Source organism: Psittacula echo, assembly GCF_963264785.1.
Source record: "Psittacula echo genome assembly, chromosome: 6".
Taxonomy (NCBI): Eukaryota; Metazoa; Chordata; class Aves; order Psittaciformes; family Psittacidae; genus Psittacula; species Psittacula echo.
In genome coordinates, this window is record NC_137743.1 from 45721348 (window position 1) to 45740273 (window position 18926).

At 49.5% G+C, this 18926-nt stretch overlaps 2 protein-coding genes across 5 annotated transcripts in view; one reads left to right on the forward strand and one right to left on the reverse strand.

Moving 5' to 3' along the window:
* Positions 1–28: 28 nt before the first annotated feature.
* Positions 29–11872, reverse strand: ANAPC16 (anaphase promoting complex subunit 16; the record flags this gene model as incomplete). Of its 3 annotated transcripts, none has more annotated exons than XM_080620864.1 (5): positions 29–324; positions 5818–5884; positions 7738–7812; positions 9935–10092; positions 11817–11859. In XM_080620864.1, the coding sequence occupies 4 exons, from the start codon at positions 10074–10076 to the stop codon at positions 135–137; spliced, it is 474 nt and encodes a 157-aa protein (XP_080476990.1). In that variant the 3' UTR covers positions 29–134. The 3 variants fall into 3 exon arrangements, with proteins under 3 accessions (XP_080476990.1, XP_080476991.1, XP_080476992.1); XM_080620865.1 differs by lacking the exon at positions 11817–11859 and adding an exon at positions 11457–11516; XM_080620866.1 differs by lacking the exon at positions 29–324 and having other exon boundaries at positions 5076–5884; positions 11817–11872.
* The window catches only part of ASCC1 (activating signal cointegrator 1 complex subunit 1), a 38707-nt gene continuing 31411 nt past the window's right edge, over positions 11631–18926 (forward strand). For both annotated transcript variants that reach the window (XM_080620862.1, XM_080620863.1), the window contains exons 1-5: positions 11631–11700; positions 13571–13692; positions 14447–14546; positions 15490–15587; positions 17041–17219. In XM_080620862.1, the coding sequence (XP_080476988.1) occupies positions 13584–13692; positions 14447–14546; positions 15490–15587; positions 17041–17219 (486 nt within the window). In that variant the 5' untranslated portion in view covers positions 11631–11700; positions 13571–13583. The remainder of the gene's footprint in view (positions 11701–13570; positions 13693–14446; positions 14547–15489; positions 15588–17040; positions 17220–18926) is intronic.

Genomic DNA, 18926 nt, shown 5'->3' on the forward strand with positions numbered 1-18926 from the left:
GCAGCGGGAAGGGGGACACACACCATGGACACTGGTTCCCCGTGTTGTGACACACGCCCCGGCTGGTACGGAAGCAGGCATCAGGTGATGGGCTGTGAGGGGTCTGTATGCGCTGGCTGGGATGTGCCCGCTGATCACCATTGTCTTCCCAGCAGTGTTAGCATGACGAGCCCTGGCAGGGCCTGGTTCTGCTGTGCACGACAGAGGCAGCCCAGGCACAGGCCATGGCAGGCTCGGTTCACTGCTGCCCTGCTTCTGGTTACAAACCAAACTGAGAGCCTGAGGCTCTGCAGGTGATTGGATTCGCCAGCATTGTCCTGGTTCCTGAGGAAAATAAGGCCTGCTGGAGTGAAATGTGTTAAAAACTGGAGGGCCTGGCACAGGAATTTTGTTCAGTGCCAGGCTGGGGTAACCCCATCTGCCTTTCCCAGTGGTTCCATAGAATGGGGGCAGGACACCTTCCTGCTCCAAGCCTTTTGCTCCACCCTCCAGAGGTGAAACCCCACACAGGTCCCTGCGTGCTGGACCCTGCGTACGTGACCTTTCCAAAGCCAGACCCTGAGGAGTGCAGGAGCCGAGGGCCCATTAATTGGTGATAAAGGCCTTTGTTTGTCCTCCTGCTGCGCTGCCGGTGGCTTTATCAGAGGAGCTGAACATACTCTGAAGTCACTACGGGAGCTATCTTGGGTACTGTCCTTCCTGAGCAGAGAGTGATAACAGCCCAGCAGTGACAATGGTGGAGAGCAAATGTGGGTCAGGAGGGAGGGGGACAGGCTCTCCATGCCAGCACCATGCTGGCTGCCTGTGACCTCTGTGCTGGGTGGCAGGTGTGAGGGTCCCGACACCCCACCAGCAGCTGTAGTGGTGGGGGTCAAAGGAGAAGCAGGGCTTGGATCCGTTGCCATTTCAGGAGCGGAGGCCCAAGCTGGGGGAGCGAGTAGCATCCCAGGGAGCTGTGGGCCAGAGGGGCTGTGCGAGGAGCTGGGAACAAGCCCTGGCTTGCGCCCACGGCATGCAAGGCTACTGCTCTGCTTTTTGGGACAAAGCATGAACCAACTCCAGCTGTTAAAAATACACACCAATACTTGTGCACTTGCGGCGCAGTGCAGCGAAGTATGTACACACACACTCAGGAACGGCTGGATGGTGCTTGGGATCCTGTTTTTAACGAAATCTAGCTAGTGGCTTTTTTCTCCCCACAGCCATCAAGTGATTGGTACAAAAGTTCCCTCGGTGAGGCTGCAAATAGATGAGGAACTGCTGGCTTTGGGGTCAAAACAGGGGGAAAACGGCAAATAAACGAAAAAGAGGTACAGGACCACAGGGAAGGTGCCTTGCTATAAATAACCTTGAATTCTGAAGCCCAGCATAAATATTTTTCTTTCTTTGCCATAACACTGCCTGGCAGGCAGGGAAGCAGGCAGCCTCTGCTGTGATGGCAGGCTTTACAGTGGAATGTAAGTTTTGATCTCAGAAATCAAATAATCCTAACACGATGCTGCACGCTCCTGCTTCTGCTGGGAGGGGAGGTGATGCAGGTCTTGCAGCTCCTTTTCCTTCGTGAAAGAGACTGCAACCCAGGCTGAGGAGAGCCTCTAGAAATGGTTTGGGGCTAGAAAGCAAAGTTTTAACTACAGTGTTTGTAATCCCTGCGCTTCCCCTCCCAGGAACTGCTGCTGGCATCAACCCAGCATGATTTTTGTAGCCAAGCAGTGTGTCCTTCCCCCTGACCTGCAGTCCTTTCTGTGGAGAGCAGAGGGGGTTCGGGATGATGGGTGAAACTTTCTGGACAGCCTGTTCTGGCCTGCTGTGCCTTGTGGGACACATGCATACCACACCCCCCAAATGGGATTTGATCCATCACTCCCATTTCCTGCCTGGCCGGCTTTGCAAAGGGTTAAGCCAGAGCTGTCAGGGTGGCTGGCACTAGGGAGGGTCCTGGCTAGGCCCCTTCCCAGGATGTGCTGAGCTCAGCAGTTCTGCAGGGCTGCAGGGGGAGGGGCTGGAGAAGGAGGAGGAAGGGAGGGGATGTACTGGTTGGGGGGCCTCAGTGACTGCCTCTGTGCACGTTGGATGCAAACCGTGTCCCACATATGCGGGGGGGGCACATTCCTACCCCATGGGGTGGCTGCCACTTCTCATGGTGTAGTCCCCATCTTCACTTCACACTGGGTTTCAGCAGCTCCATGGCCCAAAAAGCTGCTTTTAGGTAGATTTACACATTGTTTTGGCACACAGTTGCCAGTTGGGGTTGGCACAGAGGCTGGTGTGATCCTCTGTGTCCAAGTGGGGAATGTAACAAAGGGTCTGAGCTGGAAGGAAGCCATGGTTTTGGGACTATCCCCTAAGTGCCTGCAGGGTGAGCGCCTTTTGCACCCTCTCTGGCCCTGTCTGCAGTTACCAGGTCTCCAGTGGTGGCAGAGGGTGACGGGCACACAAGGGGTGGCCCCATGCATCCTCCACCACCGTGCTGAGCCGGGGGCCAGCTCTCAGGGACCAGCTCTCAGAGGCAAGCTCTCAGAGGCAAGCTGAAGGCTGCAGCTGCGTGGGATGCTGTGGCAGGCCCCGGCGTGCTGCTGGCTGGGCAGGTCTCCACCACAGCCGAACCTTTCAGGCTTCTCTACCCCCAAGACAAGCAGCTGCAGGCAGGCTGCCTGCCCGCGACCTGCGGGAGTCGGACAGAGAAACAAGGAACGTGCACACAAGGAGGACCATGCATGGGTTTTGGCAGCTGAGAGGCCAAGTGCTGGGTTGGCATCGTGCCATTTGCATAGTGGGGGCTGTGAAATTCATCTCCGAATTCATTCATTTGCCTGCCCCAGGTAAAAGCCATGAGCTGGTACTTGGAGGCCTGCCCCTCAGTCCTGCATCCTGGGTGTGGGCAGAGGCCCTCCTGAGCTAGGGGCTTTGGCCGAGCTGCAGGGTGAGCATGTGCCATGGCCAGCACTGGGGTTGTGGCCAGCAGCGAGAAGCCAGAGAGGGGAGGCACGAGTGTGGCTTGTGCACAGTACGTAACGTTCTGCTGCTAGCACCCACAGGAAAACCAACTAGCAGCTCTGAACGGGGCTCTTTGTTCAGCTTTTTTTACTTTCCCTCCCCACATCAACTTTTGCTCGCAGCTGATGAGCTCCTTGCCCCCTGCTGCTCCCCTCCCAGCTGCAGCCTCCGAATAGCCCCAGAGTGGCTCACCAAGCCTGTGACGATGCTGCAGAGATCCCTGAGGTGAGGGGCAACAGGGCTTCAAAACCCTGGGGAGGAATAGTTACCACCGTCTCTGCTCCACAGATCTGTAAAATAGAAATAGGGCAGCTGGGGGGTTTCCAGCTGCCAGGGAAAACTTGTGTTTGGAGGAGGGGGAGCACAAGGCTCTTTTACTTTACCATACAGCAATCCCTCCAGTTTTTGCTGCCTTACATAAAGTGTTTACTGAGCCGGAGGAGGGAACAGCCAACAACATGTTTTTGCATTTGTAGTACTGTACAGGCTGAACTTTTCACTTCCTCTCAATGGCTCTCACACATGTGTCTATTTTGGTGCTGGGCACGCATACAAACAAGCCGTGTACTGCACAGAGCTGGGACGTTCCCTGCTCCTGCTCTTTTCAGCCATGAGCCCAGCACACCACTAAGAGCGAGCTGGAAAACAAGGAGTGGGTGGAGGACAAGGGGGTGCCTGGCTCAGGGAAATCTCAGCCCCCCATTTTAGAACCTCTGGCACACACTGGGCTTGCAGGGAGATGTGGGCAATGCTTGGGCACTGCATCCTGCCAGCAGAGCCACAGGCACCGATTCCCCAGTCTCCCTGGAGGGCTGGCGGAGTGGAAAAGTTTCAGGTGGAGCAGTAAAAAGGAAAAAGCTCTTTCTGTATCTGATTATGCTGGCTGCAGCACGTAGGGTCAGCGAAGGGTGGGACTCAAGGCCAGTATGAGGGGCGCTGCTGTGCCGGCAGACAGCAAAAGGCACACAGCTCCCTTCCCAAACCCCACAGGGTTATCTTGATACAGGAGGTATTTCTGACAAGTTTGGCCAACGTAAGTTAGGCGTCTGGAGTAAGGATTAAAAACAGATGATTTAAAACAAAGCAGTTGATGACTGAAGCGCTCCTCTTTTCAAAATAGCCGCTCGGGGATGGAAGTTTAGTGCCAAATGCCATCACGTTTAAAGCAGTACTGACCGAGGACCAGCTGGCTTTGCAGGAGGCCCTGCAGAGCAGGGGCTGGCAGCCTGCCAGCACCAGGAGTAGGTTTTCCGGGCTGGGACATTTCTCAGCTGAGCTGTAGCCATACATGAGAACATCCAGACACCCTTTCAGAAACCGTATGGTGACGTTGCATGGGGTGCAGGGCTGGAACTGGGGCTTTGTCTGCTGATCAGGGCTTGCTTTTGGGTGACATGTGGCTCTGGATCATGAAAATCTGGCTCTGATACCAGGGCTAATTTAGAGACAAATACAGAACATGCCTACATACTTTCCTCCTTTAGTTTTAGATAACAGAAATTGTTGGTCATGTAACTATGATGGGGATGGATTCAGATTAATCTGTTTCAATCCAGATGTGGCTTCACTAAAACAGTGAGTAAAAATAAAATCCTCTTGTAAATAAGATGTTGAAAATGGAAGAATTGGGCATCTGGAGCAATAAGTGGCCTAATTGCTTAAGTAGAGTGCTAAGCCTATCTCTTTGCTGGCTAGAAAAAACGTGGTGTTGAGGCTGTAATCAATGGAAAAATGAACATGTTGAAATGATTCTGCCAGAAAATGGAAATCCAGTTCCCTTCAAGAACAGCAGTGAAGTACAAATGAAAACAAGATGATTAAAAATGGATGGATTTAAATAAGGGGTTTCTGCTGGCACAGCTAAACAAGGATTAAAATCTGATTTAAATCAATCCACTTTTGAGCACAAAGCAAACGTGGTTTGGTTCCTCTCAGAGGGTTTCTTTTATATTGAACTTAAGCTCACCGTTGTAACAGCCAAGCTGCTTCTGAGCTTCATTAAACCTCCCATTACCTACAGAACAGCTGACTCTTTCTTTCATCAGACCCCCCTGCATAAGCTTTGAAAAGATGAACGGTTTCAAAGACACAATTATTTTATTATCGCACAGCAATCTAGAACCCTAATACTGCATTAGAAAGCAGTGTCCTACCAGCACTTGTGGTGCAGACAAGTGAAACAGCAAGAGAGAGAAAACAGCTCCAGTGATACATGAGGTGGCTCTGCAGAAAGCATCACCACTTGCCCCCTCTTAACCAACCTGGGACAGTTCCTGTTCTGTTCATCCCACAAAACAATGGCTAGGGCTGAAGAGTGTTTTTGGCAGGATGGCCTACTTGTGCTCTACAGAGGCCTGGCTCGAGCAACAAGGACATGGGCTTTCCAGCTCAGCGATCACCCGGTCCTTCGGCCACACACGGGGAAAGGCCAGGACAAGTTTCTGGAGTGCTTTCCCCACCACCACACACTGTAAATCTTCTCCATGAGCAATAAGGTGATTCTCCAAGTTCTGTGAAACTGATCCTACCTTCTAAGTTACAGAAACTGAGCCCTGCCAGCCCATAACACCACAGAGGACTTGCAGAATCTCGTCATTTCCATTTACTGGCAGCTTTATGGGGGATCCCTACTCTCAACTTAAAAAAAACACAACAAAAGCCCAGTCCTGCCGATGCAGCTGTCAGCATCTTAATAAATGGGGGTGGTGTTTTGAAGACAGGCCAGAGAATGTTTTTCTTCTGCTCCCTGACAGCAGCAATCCAAGACACACTCAGCCCGAGGAGGGAGTGAATCCCAGGAGCTGCTCTATTGGCTTGTACCTCCACTCATCTGCCTCCAGCTCGTCCACCAGACCGGCTAGTTTTTCCATCCGTGCGACTTGTTGATCTGCGAGAAGTTCAAAGGTAACTGTGGTTTGCAATGACAGTGCAATTAAACCTTTCAATTAGATGCAAATTCCCAGCTGCCAGTGGGGAGAAGAGCAGAATAAAACCCACCGAGCCAATCTGAATACAAACCCACTCTACACAACGCCCTGTGCAAATGGTGAGACCTCAGGAGAAAGCAGGGACAGGCTTTTCTGCCTTGTCCGGTGCTCAGTGTGTATTTACTCATCTCTGCCCGTGCCATCTAAATTCAAGTCCTAACAGGGAAACACGAGGCCCATTAGCATATGGGGGTGAGAACAGGATGAAGCTCATTTCTTTAGCATAAATATTTATAGTGCAAAAGAACAGAGAAGTTCAGAGAGAGCTTGGTCAGCCCACAGTAGAGCTGGGTGCAGCACAGGGAACTCATTTTAATGAAGGTCCTTTGAGGAGGACCTGGATGACTCCAGCAGAAAAGCTCTGCAATCAGAGCATGCTAATGACACAAAGGTCCCCATGGAGAGACAGGCTGTCTCCCTGGGGATCCCCAAGACATCTTCCTCTCAGCTTTATTTAAAACCAGTTGTGTGTTGGGTATCCAGGCTCAATTTTCAGTCAAATTGCCTGCCTTGGTAGGGAGATGACAACAGCCCCTTCTTCTCTTGGCTCTGCTCGAAGTTTAACAGCACAGCAGCCTCCTGGAAGAACAGCCCAGCACAGCTGACTTGCTAGCAAGAGGCATAACATGAAATGCGCATGATTTATGCTGACTGCAGCAGTGGGTGCTTTTAAGTGGGACTGTTCTCACTCCACCCCCTGCAGCCGAGTGCTTTTGGGAACTGTCAAACAAACAAGCCAAAAAATGATGACCTTAATCTTTTTTTAAGCCTTTTCCCTTTCTTATGGAGAGGGGACTGGTGCTCCACAAGTGAGTTTCAAAGGCTGGTGCTTATCAGGGTGCCAGTCTGTGCAGCAGCCCCTGGTAGCTACAGCCCCAGTAGCACCAGGACTGTGGAAACAATAGCTTTGAAGCTTGGCTTTGCTTTATGGTCCAGAAATACAGGAGCACAGCCTTGCAGGCTGCTGCACATTCCCAGACCTCCTCCTGACAACCCTTGCTGGTGGAGGACAGGAAACCTTGGTGGTCTGAGACAACACATGGAAGTACCCATTCTAGCTGACAAGAGGTGGGGACCAAAAAGGATGTGACCCTCTAGCAGCAGACACAAGCTGGTGCTGAGCTCTGCCCAGTAACTTGAGAATGAAAGTTGCTGTGCAGTCAAGCCCGTCATTTGGTTACAGGCAGCTAAGCAAAAGCCCCAGGAGGGAAGCAGTTCAAACAAGATGTAAGGCTCTTCCTTGGGGAGGTAGGGAGTGGAGTCAGCCCCATCACGCCACACCAGGCATCTGCATGTCCATCTCCTGAACACCTTTGGAAACCTGGCTTGACCCTACTGGTGTCACAAGGACTCAGGCTCGGCAGAGAACCAAAGGTGGAATCAAGTGTCTGTGTGCTTGGGGCCATACAGACAGTCAGTGCTGGGCCAAGATCAGAGTGTGGGCGTTTCCTGCCCATAACCTCCCCTGCTGGCCTCACCTTTCGCGCGAAGGCAGCACAGCACGCAGCGATGGAAAAACAAGCTTCGAAAGGCACAGCCTGTTCCCACCCAGGCTGTGTGGGTTCTCCTTGCTTTGCATAGGGCTTGCAAAAGGACTTGATGATGGCCTGACTTCGCCTTAATTTTCCAACTTAAAAGGCTATTCTGCTTTTTTGTGGTCGGCACCTGAGAACATGTCAGCCTTTTCTCCATGTTCCCCTGCCATCTTTCCTGGTCAACATGCAGTTAAAATAGATGGTGCTTCATTGCTTACCGTGTTTCACTTGCTTTAATGTAGATGCAACCTGATAGCTGAAGACAGATTCACAGAGAAATCTTTCGGAGCCATCTGTAAACAGAAAAAGGGAGGTGGTTTAATCTGAGAGTTTTAAGACTGAGCAGCCTTAACTGAGTGCCACCAACCTTCTATTTTTATGTCCGAGCTGTGGGTTTCCCTACTTGCCTCGTTCCAACACTTTCTCCTGTGCTGAGCATGCACTGCTCTGGTTTCGAGCCCTTGTGACCCTGTGCTAAAATCCTGTGCTTGGCTTTGGCCAGCTCCCAGTGCCGCTGGGGAATGGCTGTGCCACCTAGGAGACCTCCCAGCTGATATTTTGTCAAGTAATTTTAGCCCATTTTAAACAGAAGGTAAGCTAAGGAGAAGCCACCTAATACTATGGCAGTCTCTGATTCCCTCGGGGCTCAGACGCTTCTGTCCTTGTAATGCTGTATGATTTCCCACAGACTTACACCATAACCCTGTATAAAGGATTTCAAATAATGTGTATCTCTTGTCATCTAAGTCAGTAATTGATCACACAGCTGTCTCAGAAATAAAGCAATCTGGAATACATAGCTAACTGTGTGCCAAGTACTGATACAGTTTACACTCCTCCCTTCTAAAAAACATCCCAAAATACCTAAGGGTTTATGTAAAAACAAGCAAGGTAGTTAAAGTAACAATAAAAATCAGTGCAGATTTTGAACAAGAAACTGATATGCAGTACCCACCAGATGAAAGAATGGGTGTATCACCTTTTATCTCAGACATTAAAAACCTAACCTAAAGCTTCTTGTGACTGGGAGAGTGTTTAGTTGCTGATGCCAGCCAGGGGAGACAAACTGCTGTCTGACTGGTAAAGAGGTCAACCCAAACCAAAATCAATTAAAAGCTCCATGCCACAAAGATGCGGGGAGAAGCAATTTCAAACACTAAGGGAAGAAACAGATCTCTGGCCCTGAAAAATCTGAATCCCAGGTAGGAGGGATGAGCTGGGGTTTTGTTGTGCTCAGATCATCCTCTCACAAGCTGTTGAAATGCTGTGTTGGTGCTGCCCTGTGCTATTTCCAAACATACACTTCCCTATCCTCTGACTCCCCAGCCTGGCTGTCCTGCTGAGTGGCTCTCTAGCTGCCTATTTGGTAATATGAAGTGTTTCATTATTTTGAGGGCTTGTTAAGCTCTATGAGCAAGCCTTCAGTCATAATTACTTCAATAGACTGGCATATGGCCTCTAATGTGTAATAAAAACAGTCCTTAAATGATGTAGCGATCAGTTCCCAGCTGCTCTGGACTGCCGTGTCACTTCTGACATGCAGGGCCACCCAAGCCCCAGTCCCAGCCACCCCATGAACCTCAGGCTCACACAGTCAAGTGTGCAGCATAGTGACATGGGAAGTTCACAGGGAGGTGGCAGACAGACAGACCCTGGCTTAACCCTGTCATCTGGAGGACCTGCCCTTCCTCCCTCACCCAGAGCAGGGGCAGGGACATGCAGCTGTGATGTGTCTAGGTCCTCCTTCAGGCAGCCCTGTTGAAGAAGGTGGCAGGCTTGGGCACCCGAGCGCCAGATGCAGTGCTGGATCAGAGCCCCAGCCCTCCCCAGGCGGCCCTGCAGAGATACTCCAATAAAATTAAGTCTGAAAGGGGAACGTGCTCAGCTTGAAGGATTAAAGGAGAGGTCTAGTCCTGATTTATCCTGTTGCAGACCTCTGTAGCAAGGTTTTATTCAGGTCAAGGGCAAAAGCAAGCCCTATATTCCCTGGCCAGAAGGGATACAAGCTGCCTTCTGTACTAGCCCAGTCAAATCCAACATAAGAACGCATTTCGCCAAGAAAAATACTCCTACCTCAGCTATCTTTACAGTAATTCCTGCCCAACATCAAAGGATTAGCTAACAATGAGCAATTAACACCGTCATGTTCCCTTTCAGGTAGATTGCTTCCTCGTCTGAAGTGTCATGGAGCTAAAAAACAGGCGACTGCCAGAAAAATCACTTCCTCATGAACAACTGGTGGGAGAGCCAGGGCTGCTCAGGACCTACCCGAGCCCTGGTGCTTCCTTCCTCCCTCCCTTCAGCTTTTGCCAGCTAAAGTCTGAAAAGGCAGCAGGTTGCCAAGTTCAGCAACTCCTTTGCAGGTCTGCCTGCACACCAGGAGCAGCAAGGAAGGAGAAATGCAGGAGCAATCACCTTCCAGCATCTCTCCGGCTCCTTTGGGGTAAGTGAAGAGGGCTTTTCGGGGCGGTGTCAGGTCCGAAACACTGAACCCTGATCCTGTTACAGAGCTGCCGCTGACTCCGCCAGCTGAGGAGGATGAGGAAGAGGCTGCCATTTCACCCCGTCCCAGCCTGGAAGAACAAAAAGGGAGCAAAGCCAAGTTAGGAAGGGCGTCTTGGAGTTTCCCAGGGCACAAAGCCAGCAACCATGCACGTATCTGATGGCAGATGAAGGCAGTGAGGTCCAGGAAGAGGCAGTAAGCACAGCTCTGGGCTGCCACCTCCCTCTGTGGCTTAGCAGCCTCAAAGCTCTGGTGGTTCCAGGCTGCCCTACATGCGTAGAAGAGGCCGCCCACGCCTGCTGCATGCACACACTGCATGCACCTGCTGCAGGGACAGCTGCAGTTAGCTGTCACACCACGCGGTGGCACCCAGAAACTGAAGGTAACCTATGCTCTGACCCCCACTCCGACAAGGGGACCTGGGAACTCAGCAGGGTGATCAGAGCATGCATAAAAATAACCTGGTACAGGTCACTGGCCTGAATTCACTGGCCTTCGGCTCACTCGTGCTCTTCCTGCTCCCCAGGGGCCATAAAAAGACTTTTTTATTTTCTTTATTTTCCTTTTTTGCCTTGTTTCCAGGAGCACAAACAGAAATAGTGCTGCTTTCTCATGAAGCCTGGAAGCTGGCAGGACTGCCAGTTCCAGTGCTGCATCCTGCATGAAGCCACGCTACGCCTGATTCACAGCAACTGCTCTCTGAATCACTTCAGATGTGCTTTTACTTTAGGAACACTGCATCTGACCTAAACTGGCAATGGCTGAGCATACACCTGCCTGTACAGCATAAGCCTGGTCGCCTCTCACATACCCTTTTCCTAGCCTCGCTTTTAAAAGGAATTGGCTGTACAGTCTGCCATGATGGAGTACTTCAAACTTGTCACATACCTCTCCAACAGTAAAAAAGCCGTCACTTGGCACTTGTAAGGAACAGCACTTGCTACTCTGCCAAACCACTTACAAGCACTTCACAATTATCCTGCCCATTTAATACATTTTTGTTATCCTACTTACTTAGTACACTTCTGCAGACTCTTTAGGCTATGCACATGGTGCCTTTGGAAAGCACTTAAGGATTTAGTGGACAAAACGTCATAACTAGGGATTGTGTGTTCATTCACATTTAAGCTCAAGCTTGTTTACTGCATGTGACACAAACCAGCGCAACAGCTGGCAAGAGGCTGGGGGCTTAGAGGTTGTGAAGAACAATGCCTGGATAAAAGAAACCTTTAATACGGTAACAATATGTCCAGCAACACCTTCCTCAGCAACCCTGAACTGGCCCTGCTCCCGCTCGTGACGGAAGCAAGGTCGTGATTTGTGCTGAAATGATACTTGCAAACACGGTGGACTCCTCATACAGGTTCAGGATTTTATATTAAATACGCTGAGGCAAATGCAGAGCAGGACGGCAGGACATGTCGACGACCACACCTTCCCTCTCAACGCCGCAGCCTCAGGCGCCGGCCTTCCGGGACGGGGAGAGCGGCTGGTGGCTAACCGGGCAGGAGAGGAACTGCCGGCACTGCGCATGCGCAGCGGCACATCCTGCCCACACGGCCGCCGAGAAGCAGCCGCCTCTGTAGCGCCATAGCGCATGCGCCGCCCGCCCCAGGCCCCGCCCCCCACCCGCTGCCACCATGGCCCCTCCCCGGCTTCCGTAGAGAGCAGCTTCCCGGTGAGTGCGGCCTCCGCCGCCAGCCTCTTTCCCCACTCCGGCTCAGTCGAGCGCCCTTCTCCTCCCGGGCCGCCCCCCGCCTGCTCCCGGGGTGCGCCGGTCCCTCCGAACCTCACCTGGGCGCCCGGACGCCTTGGCGCAGGCGGCGCGCGTGATCGCGCTCGCGGTGCATGCTGGGACGGGCGAGCGCGCTCCGCGCGCGGCCCCTGCCTACTTCCGTCGGGGATGGGGGAGGTGGGTGATGCTGGCGGTAACCGTTGGCAACGGCCGCCGTTACCTGCGGCGGCTGAGGCGAGCGGCTGATGGTGCTGCCCCCCGGGCCTTCCTCCGGGCCTCGGGCTTGGGGCGCCCCGTCCTCAGCTCCCCGGCAGCGTTCCTCTTCCTGCGCGCGAGTGGGGCCGCCGGGCAGTGCCGGAGCAGTGGGGTGTGGCCGCTCCTGAGGTCCTGCATCGAGTAATTCTGGCACCGGCGCTGCCGTTAAAAACATCACAAAGCCCAAAACCTGAGTGAAACCAAAACACTAACAACCATAACTTTTTTCATGGCTTATTCTGTCTTCCTCTGTGCACAGTTCACATAGAATGATAGAATCAACTCGGTTGGAAAAGACATTTAAGATCGTCAAGTCCAACCATTACCTTAGCACTGCCAAGACCACCACTAAACCATGTCAGCAAAGGCCTCATCCACACGGTTTTTGAACACTTGCAGGGACGGTGATTCCATCACTGCCCTGGATAGCCTGTTCCAATGCCTGATCAACCTCTCTGAAGAAATTGTTCCTAATATTCAATGTAAACGTCATCTGGCACAGATTGAGGTTGTTACCTCTGCACTTCTTTCACTGACCTGCAGGAATGCCTTTTTATTTAAATGTAACATCAGGTGATGAAGGGAAATTTTTTGGTGGAGACTGTTTTCTGAGCAGCAAAAATTTCTGTTTTAAAAGCAGGGCCAACTGAGATAGGCGATGTTAACAGTTTCAGTAAACGCAGACATTTATGTACCTAGAGTGTGAAGTCTGCCGATGACTGGCAGTTCTTTGCTTTTGTACCATTCAGTGGTCTCCACCACAAGAAGTTTAACTCTGCCCCGTGTTTCTGATGTTGTTTGGAATAATGCAGGGCAGGGTAAGACTTCTATGCCTATGCCTCAAACTTACTGCAGTGCTCTGCGCTGGAGGCAGGAGGTGTAACTACTTACAGCAGCGCTGTAAGCTCCTCGCTGTGCTTTGTGTCCCTTCCTCAGCTGCCTCCGGAGCACATCCAGGGAACTGGGTTTGCTTTTGAAAAGCAACTTGGGCTTTTGAGAGAGAAGCAAAGGGAGGATGTCAGGTGTTTTGAGAGAGGTCAGTGTTGTATGGGAATCTTTGCAAGAGGCTGGGGTCTCTTTGGGCTGCAGCTATGGAAAATTACGAGGCAGAACTGTTCACAGTCCTGGGTGTGCTGAAAACGCACATTGAGGCCACAGGGAGTTTTAGCTAAAACCTGTGAGTTCCAGGTAGAGTAGTGATCTGATGCTGACCTTGCAGGGGCAAAAAACTTGATGCTTCATTATGTATTTCACATGACTTAAATTTCCCATTTTTACTTGATTGTGCTTCTTGAGCTGACAAAAAGCATACTTGTAAGTTCTCATAAAATTAGTATTTGAACGAGTAAGGCAACGTTTGAGAAGGTATTGCCTTTCTGAAGTCTCTCATACATATGCATAGAAGGAGGTATTGCTCTTCTGGAGGTACAGACCTCAATCTTTACTGCTGAGCCCCACAGAGCTCCCCGGATGCCTCTTACAAATTAGGCTTGAGGAAACAGTGAAATTTACCTTTTGTTGGCATATGTTAGTAAAGCTGTCTTTGTTTCTGCATTAGAAGGAGAAGCAGGATGGACGTTCTGCGGCCCACCCTTATAAGGATCGAGGGGCGAGTGTACAGGAAGAATGTCATTCAAGAGCAGGCCTACCAGCACGAAGAGGAGGATGATTTCTGTGCGGGTAAAGAGTGAGGCTTGAGGGGTGACTGTGGTGCTGTCAGGACGTGTTACAGGTGAAAGCATTGACACTGGGGATCTAGGGAGCTCTTGGTGTCGTCTCTGATGTCTTTATGTGCACAAGGACCTGCCCATGTGATGAAGCAAAGTGTTTGAGAGGGAGAAAAATGCTTTGTGTTGGTCCCTGATGATCCTGTTGACCAAAGAATGGACATAATCCTAGTTACCCAATGTGGGTTGGGTGACTGTGCTGCTGACTGTCAGGTTGCTTGCTGGCTGTAAAAGATTTCTAGTAAAAGAGGAAAATAGATTGGCTGTGTGGATCTTCCATGCCGAGGGTATGAGAACTGATTTTCAAAACACTGTACCTGCACCCTTGAACCAAAACTATCCTCACCTTCTATTTGTATTCTTCTGTGACTTTAAATTCCTTCTCAGGTCTCTGAATGGGCTGGCAGCTTCCACCCTGCCAGCAGAGACCATTTTCACTGGGTAGTTACACAACTTCCACCTGAGAGAAAACCTGGGCTGTAACTATGGCTTTCGTACACCTCCCAGTGCGGTGGATTTAGAAGTAGTCATTATGTTTTCTGGAGCTGGTAGTAAGGTGGTATAAAAAGCAGTTAGCCGCAACAGAGAGGAGTGCATTTCTTCCTTTAGTTAACCTTGGGAAAAGAAGCCTGTGAGACTACTGTCCTACATAAAGTGCTGCCAAACTTCACAAAGGTTGTACAAGGTCTGTTGTTTTTTTCTGTTAGGCCCTGGTGACTGTGCAGATGAGCCCTGCGATGCCTTTGTGGTGGAAGAGACTGAGAAAGGCTTCCAGTGCAGAGTGGAGGTTCCCAGCCTGTTATACAAGTGAGCCTGTGTGTTTCTGGTTTATTTGAGTTGCCGCCAGCTGAGGAAGTGCTTGAGTGCAGAATATTTTTTTTTAGAGGTTGGGGTAAGCACCGGATCTCTGAAGCGTATTACGTTATGTGGATGTGGATTTTAGCTTTTGGGAAGGGAAAATTGGCAATGTCTTTCTAGTACAGTTGTGCCATGCTTGACTCGTAGCCTTCCCTGTGACAGAGACAGCAGGTGGTGCTTTCTTACTGGCAGAAGGGTTTTTGAGCTTCTCTTCCCTTGAACATAAAAGCATCAGGGAGGGTGGGAGAAGGGGAGGAAGAACTGGGGCCAGCAGCCGGGCAGGGGGAATTTGTGAAAGCTTTGAGAGAAAACACACATGACTGGAATTGGCTGTTGACTCCAGTCTGATGTTTCCTGGGATGCCTGTAGTGTTCAAAGCTTTATCTAGTTATTTTGACAGTTTTATTGGTTGAATAGTTTTACTGCAATATAGGGAAGCAGAAATGTTCTGTTGTGTGTTTGAATGCTTGAGCAAAGCAAAAAGCAGAAAAAGAGCCCTTAGTTCTTCATCAGCTGGGGTAATGGGAAAAAGGGATAACATAGCAGACAAATAAGCTGTGGCAGGATGTGCTGGGCAGAGCTGTCATGGACAACTGGCTTATTTTAGCTTAAGCTAGTTGTGAGCCACAGCTCCACATCGTCCCTTGGTCCTAGGCTGGTCACATGCAGCATCTTGGGAGCAGCCTCTGTACCTGGACCGAGTCCTGCTCATGGAGCTGCATGCATTCATCCCTCCAGCATGGAGATCCCTAGTGTTGGGGAACCCGGTTGCCTGGAGCCAGCTCAGAGCGAGGTTCATCTGTAACATGGTTAATCTGCTGGCTGGACACACTTGATGGAGAGGGGCCCAGCGACACTGTATGAGTGACTCTCTTGCACTTTTGTGCCTCAGGTACATCATCGGGAAGAAAGGGGAAACCAAGAAAAGACTAGAAACAGAGACTCGAACCTCCATCAGCATTCCCAAGCTTGGAGTGGAAGGAGAAATTGGTGAGTTTAACATGCACAAAATGGGGGTTCTCTCATCAGCTCTTGCACATACACAATTTTAGCAGGGAGGAGGCACAAGAGATGTTTTTCATTTAATTCCTGCTTGTGACATGGCACTGACTCACTTTATGGCCATGGGAAAATCACTTCACTTTTCTCCTGAGTTTATTTTTTTCTTGTCTATAAATCCTTATAAAGCAATGTAAGGGTTTTTTTTGGGGAAAAAAGATCTATCTTAAACCTATGAATAGTCTCATTGAAGTAAATTCTGGGCCTCGAATGACTGGCTTGAAAACTTTGGGCCTGAATGTGCTGGATTTTTTGTTTTGTTTTTAAAATACCATTTCCATTAATAAGAAACTGTAATACCCATCCAGAAAAGGTTACCATGTTGTATACTTATACACAAAATAAACTTCCACATCTGCTTTAATATGAGAAGTGTTTGATGATGTTGCTGCCTTTCTGGTGTAGTCACTTGATCCTGATAGTGAGAGCAGGCTTTCTGGTGCCATATGTTCCTTCTCATCACTTCCAGTGACTTAAAAAGAAAGAAGGCATTGCTCTTTAGGGCTGGCCCATGCGGGTTTCTGCCTGAGTAGCTCTCTGGAGGGGCCATTACGCGCGCCCTTGTGATAAATGGCACGCTGTACGGTTACGTTCATGACAGAGCTGTGAGGAAAAAGTGACTGGGAGGACCCAACTGTGGTGCTGCACAGGAACATGGCAGTACTTCTCAACAAGTGTATCTTGGATTCTTCCTGAGAACTGTAAAGGACTATTAGGAAGGTTGAGAGATGTTGAAAACATGTAATAACAGGAAGCCAAGAAAATTTTGCTCCTTGCAGTTTTTTCCTTTCAAGCTCAAGTGTTCTCTGTTTGGTGCCTTGAATTGCATGCACTGACAATAGAGGCCATCTTGATCTTTATTAGATTTTCTTTTCTTTTTCGCTTTGACTGCCTTTGTGAAAACTTGAAATAATGCTCTAGAAATCTGAAAAGATGCTGAAATGATAGGCTCTTAGTTACTGGGTTTTTAGGCACTCAGAGCTGACTTTCTTGAGAGCAGAGGGATACTTTTGATGGCATCATCCTGACTGTACAGAGGGAAGCATAGCCATGTCAGGCATTTTAAGTCAAGCAGGCAGTCTGGCAAGATTTCTCTGTGCATGGTTTGGGGGTTTAATTCCTAACGCTTATTCAGCGCACCTGGGGCTAACACTGGAGAGGTGCTGCTGCTGCGCAGGCTTTTCTAATTCCTTCCTGGCATCGCCTGGGTGAAATGTTCCTACCTTGACAATATCCTCCAATATTGATATTTTGAAGTGCATGGATAAGTATAATGTAAAGTTACAGTCCATTTAATTACCCTCTATTTTCCATGGGCATTGGTGTCAGGAGTTTCACTGTAGCTTCACAGAAATGAGACAGGTACTGCTTTGTTTCCTTGTAGTGATTACTGGGCAGCATCGCAGTGGTGTCATCTCTGCCCGAACGCGGATTGATGTTCTCCTGGACAGCTTCCGTAAGAAGCAGCCCTTCACACACTTCCTGTCTTTGGCTCTCAACCAGCCCACCATCCAGGAAAAGTTCCTGCAGTTCAAGGAAGAGGTGTTGGAGAAATGCTCAAAGGTAAGGATCCACAAAATCAAGTGGGAACCCTTCAGCAGACTGCCATTTAATTTATTGAGATAGCTTTTTAGCATTTACCTTGAAGGCCTTATTCTGCTCTGTTTTCTGAATGTGTTTTTAACAGGCCTTTTACTTAAGTTGGTGGATCTGCTGTGAATTAGTTCCATGCTGTTGTGAAATCTTATGGAAAGTGGAATGGCTTACTTAGCAAATTGTTAGTAAAATACTTTGTTCTCAGAGATTTTCCTAGGTGAGAAGATACCTAAGATTCAAAAGAGGGTTGGGGTTTTTCGGTTTTAATAGGAAGGCTACTAAATAATGTAGTGGACCTCTCTATGTTTTGTATGATTTCTACGTAACCATGAAACCAGGTAGGAATTCACAAGTTTGCTGCTGCTTCTATTTCACTTTTCTTCTTGTTACTGACAGTAAAGGAAGATGGGTGTCATTAGCAGAGCTGAGCAAGAAATTACTTGGTAGCATATGCCATCCTGCAAATCTAATTGCTTCCCTTCTTCCCCAAGAGACTTTGTGCTGACAGTCCCTCCTACTTACCTTCAGATCACTGAGGTTAGCAGGAAATGCTTAAGCATAGAGAAATGAGGAACAGAATGAAGTGAAAGCTGTGTATTCCCTGGTTTATTTTAGCATGCTTCTAGTTTGACGGAAGTGGTATGTCAATGAACAGGCCCAGGCTGAGGGGAGGTAGTGGTATTAAATTGCTGTATCCTCTGAGTCTGCTGGGAGGACGTCTCTAGGCTAAAGAAAAGAGTTCCTCTTTGTGGCGACCACAGGTTAGGTTGTTTACAAGCAGAAGGGTTTTGGGGGCTGATATTCTTACATTCATGTCTGTCACTTCTGCTTACGCCCTTCAAAAGGGAAAATACAGTCTTGCAGCTATCACAGCTTAAGTTTAGTTTCCTATATCTGCATGCTGTGGGTGTGAATTATCTGGGAGATACAAGTTCTTGCTCAAGTTTTCATGGTCACTTGCATGTCATTTTTCTCATCTCCAAGAGCAGAACTGAGCTGTCTTTGCAGTCTTGTCTTTCCTGGCAGTTCTAAGTCCCTCTCTGCCCAGCTACCTGTTTCCATGACATTTTAGGAGCTTTCTGTCACTCAGATTTCCACCTGATGTTAGATACAGCTGAAAATGGCCAACAGATCTAGGGGTTAGCAAACAGTACAGTGCCACAAGCACTCTTTCCTTGGGCTAGGCTTGATCATCTATCGCAATTAGCCAGTGGCAGCTACATTTATTAAAGCTTACTTTATCAAAGGAAAGCCCTGAAGATAAGGGGGTGGAAACACTAGCCTGAGAAAATGTTGGCTGGACAGAGTGCCTGACCTTGTGCTGGTGTCAGTGGTGGCCTGGCTCCCTCTGTGGGTTTCTGATTCCAGTCCTTGTGTGGGACACATCAAAGTTACATAGACAGAAATGGCTCTTTGAGAGCTGGTAACTTCAGCACAGGGCTCTGATCATGGCTGTTCATGCCATTGGCCGTGGACTGAGACCATTGCTTTCAGTCTGGTGTTTCTCTTGTCCTTTATCCTCTTCTACTTAGGCTTATGGCTGTTAAAGTCCTATCACTTGATCTCCCTTGAGATCTGGCCCTACTCTGCTTGAAGCCTTGGTGTCCAGGACTCTGCTTATCTGATCCTCCTCTAGCTTTCTGCCATCAGGTCTTGTGGGTCTCTCTTCTCCCT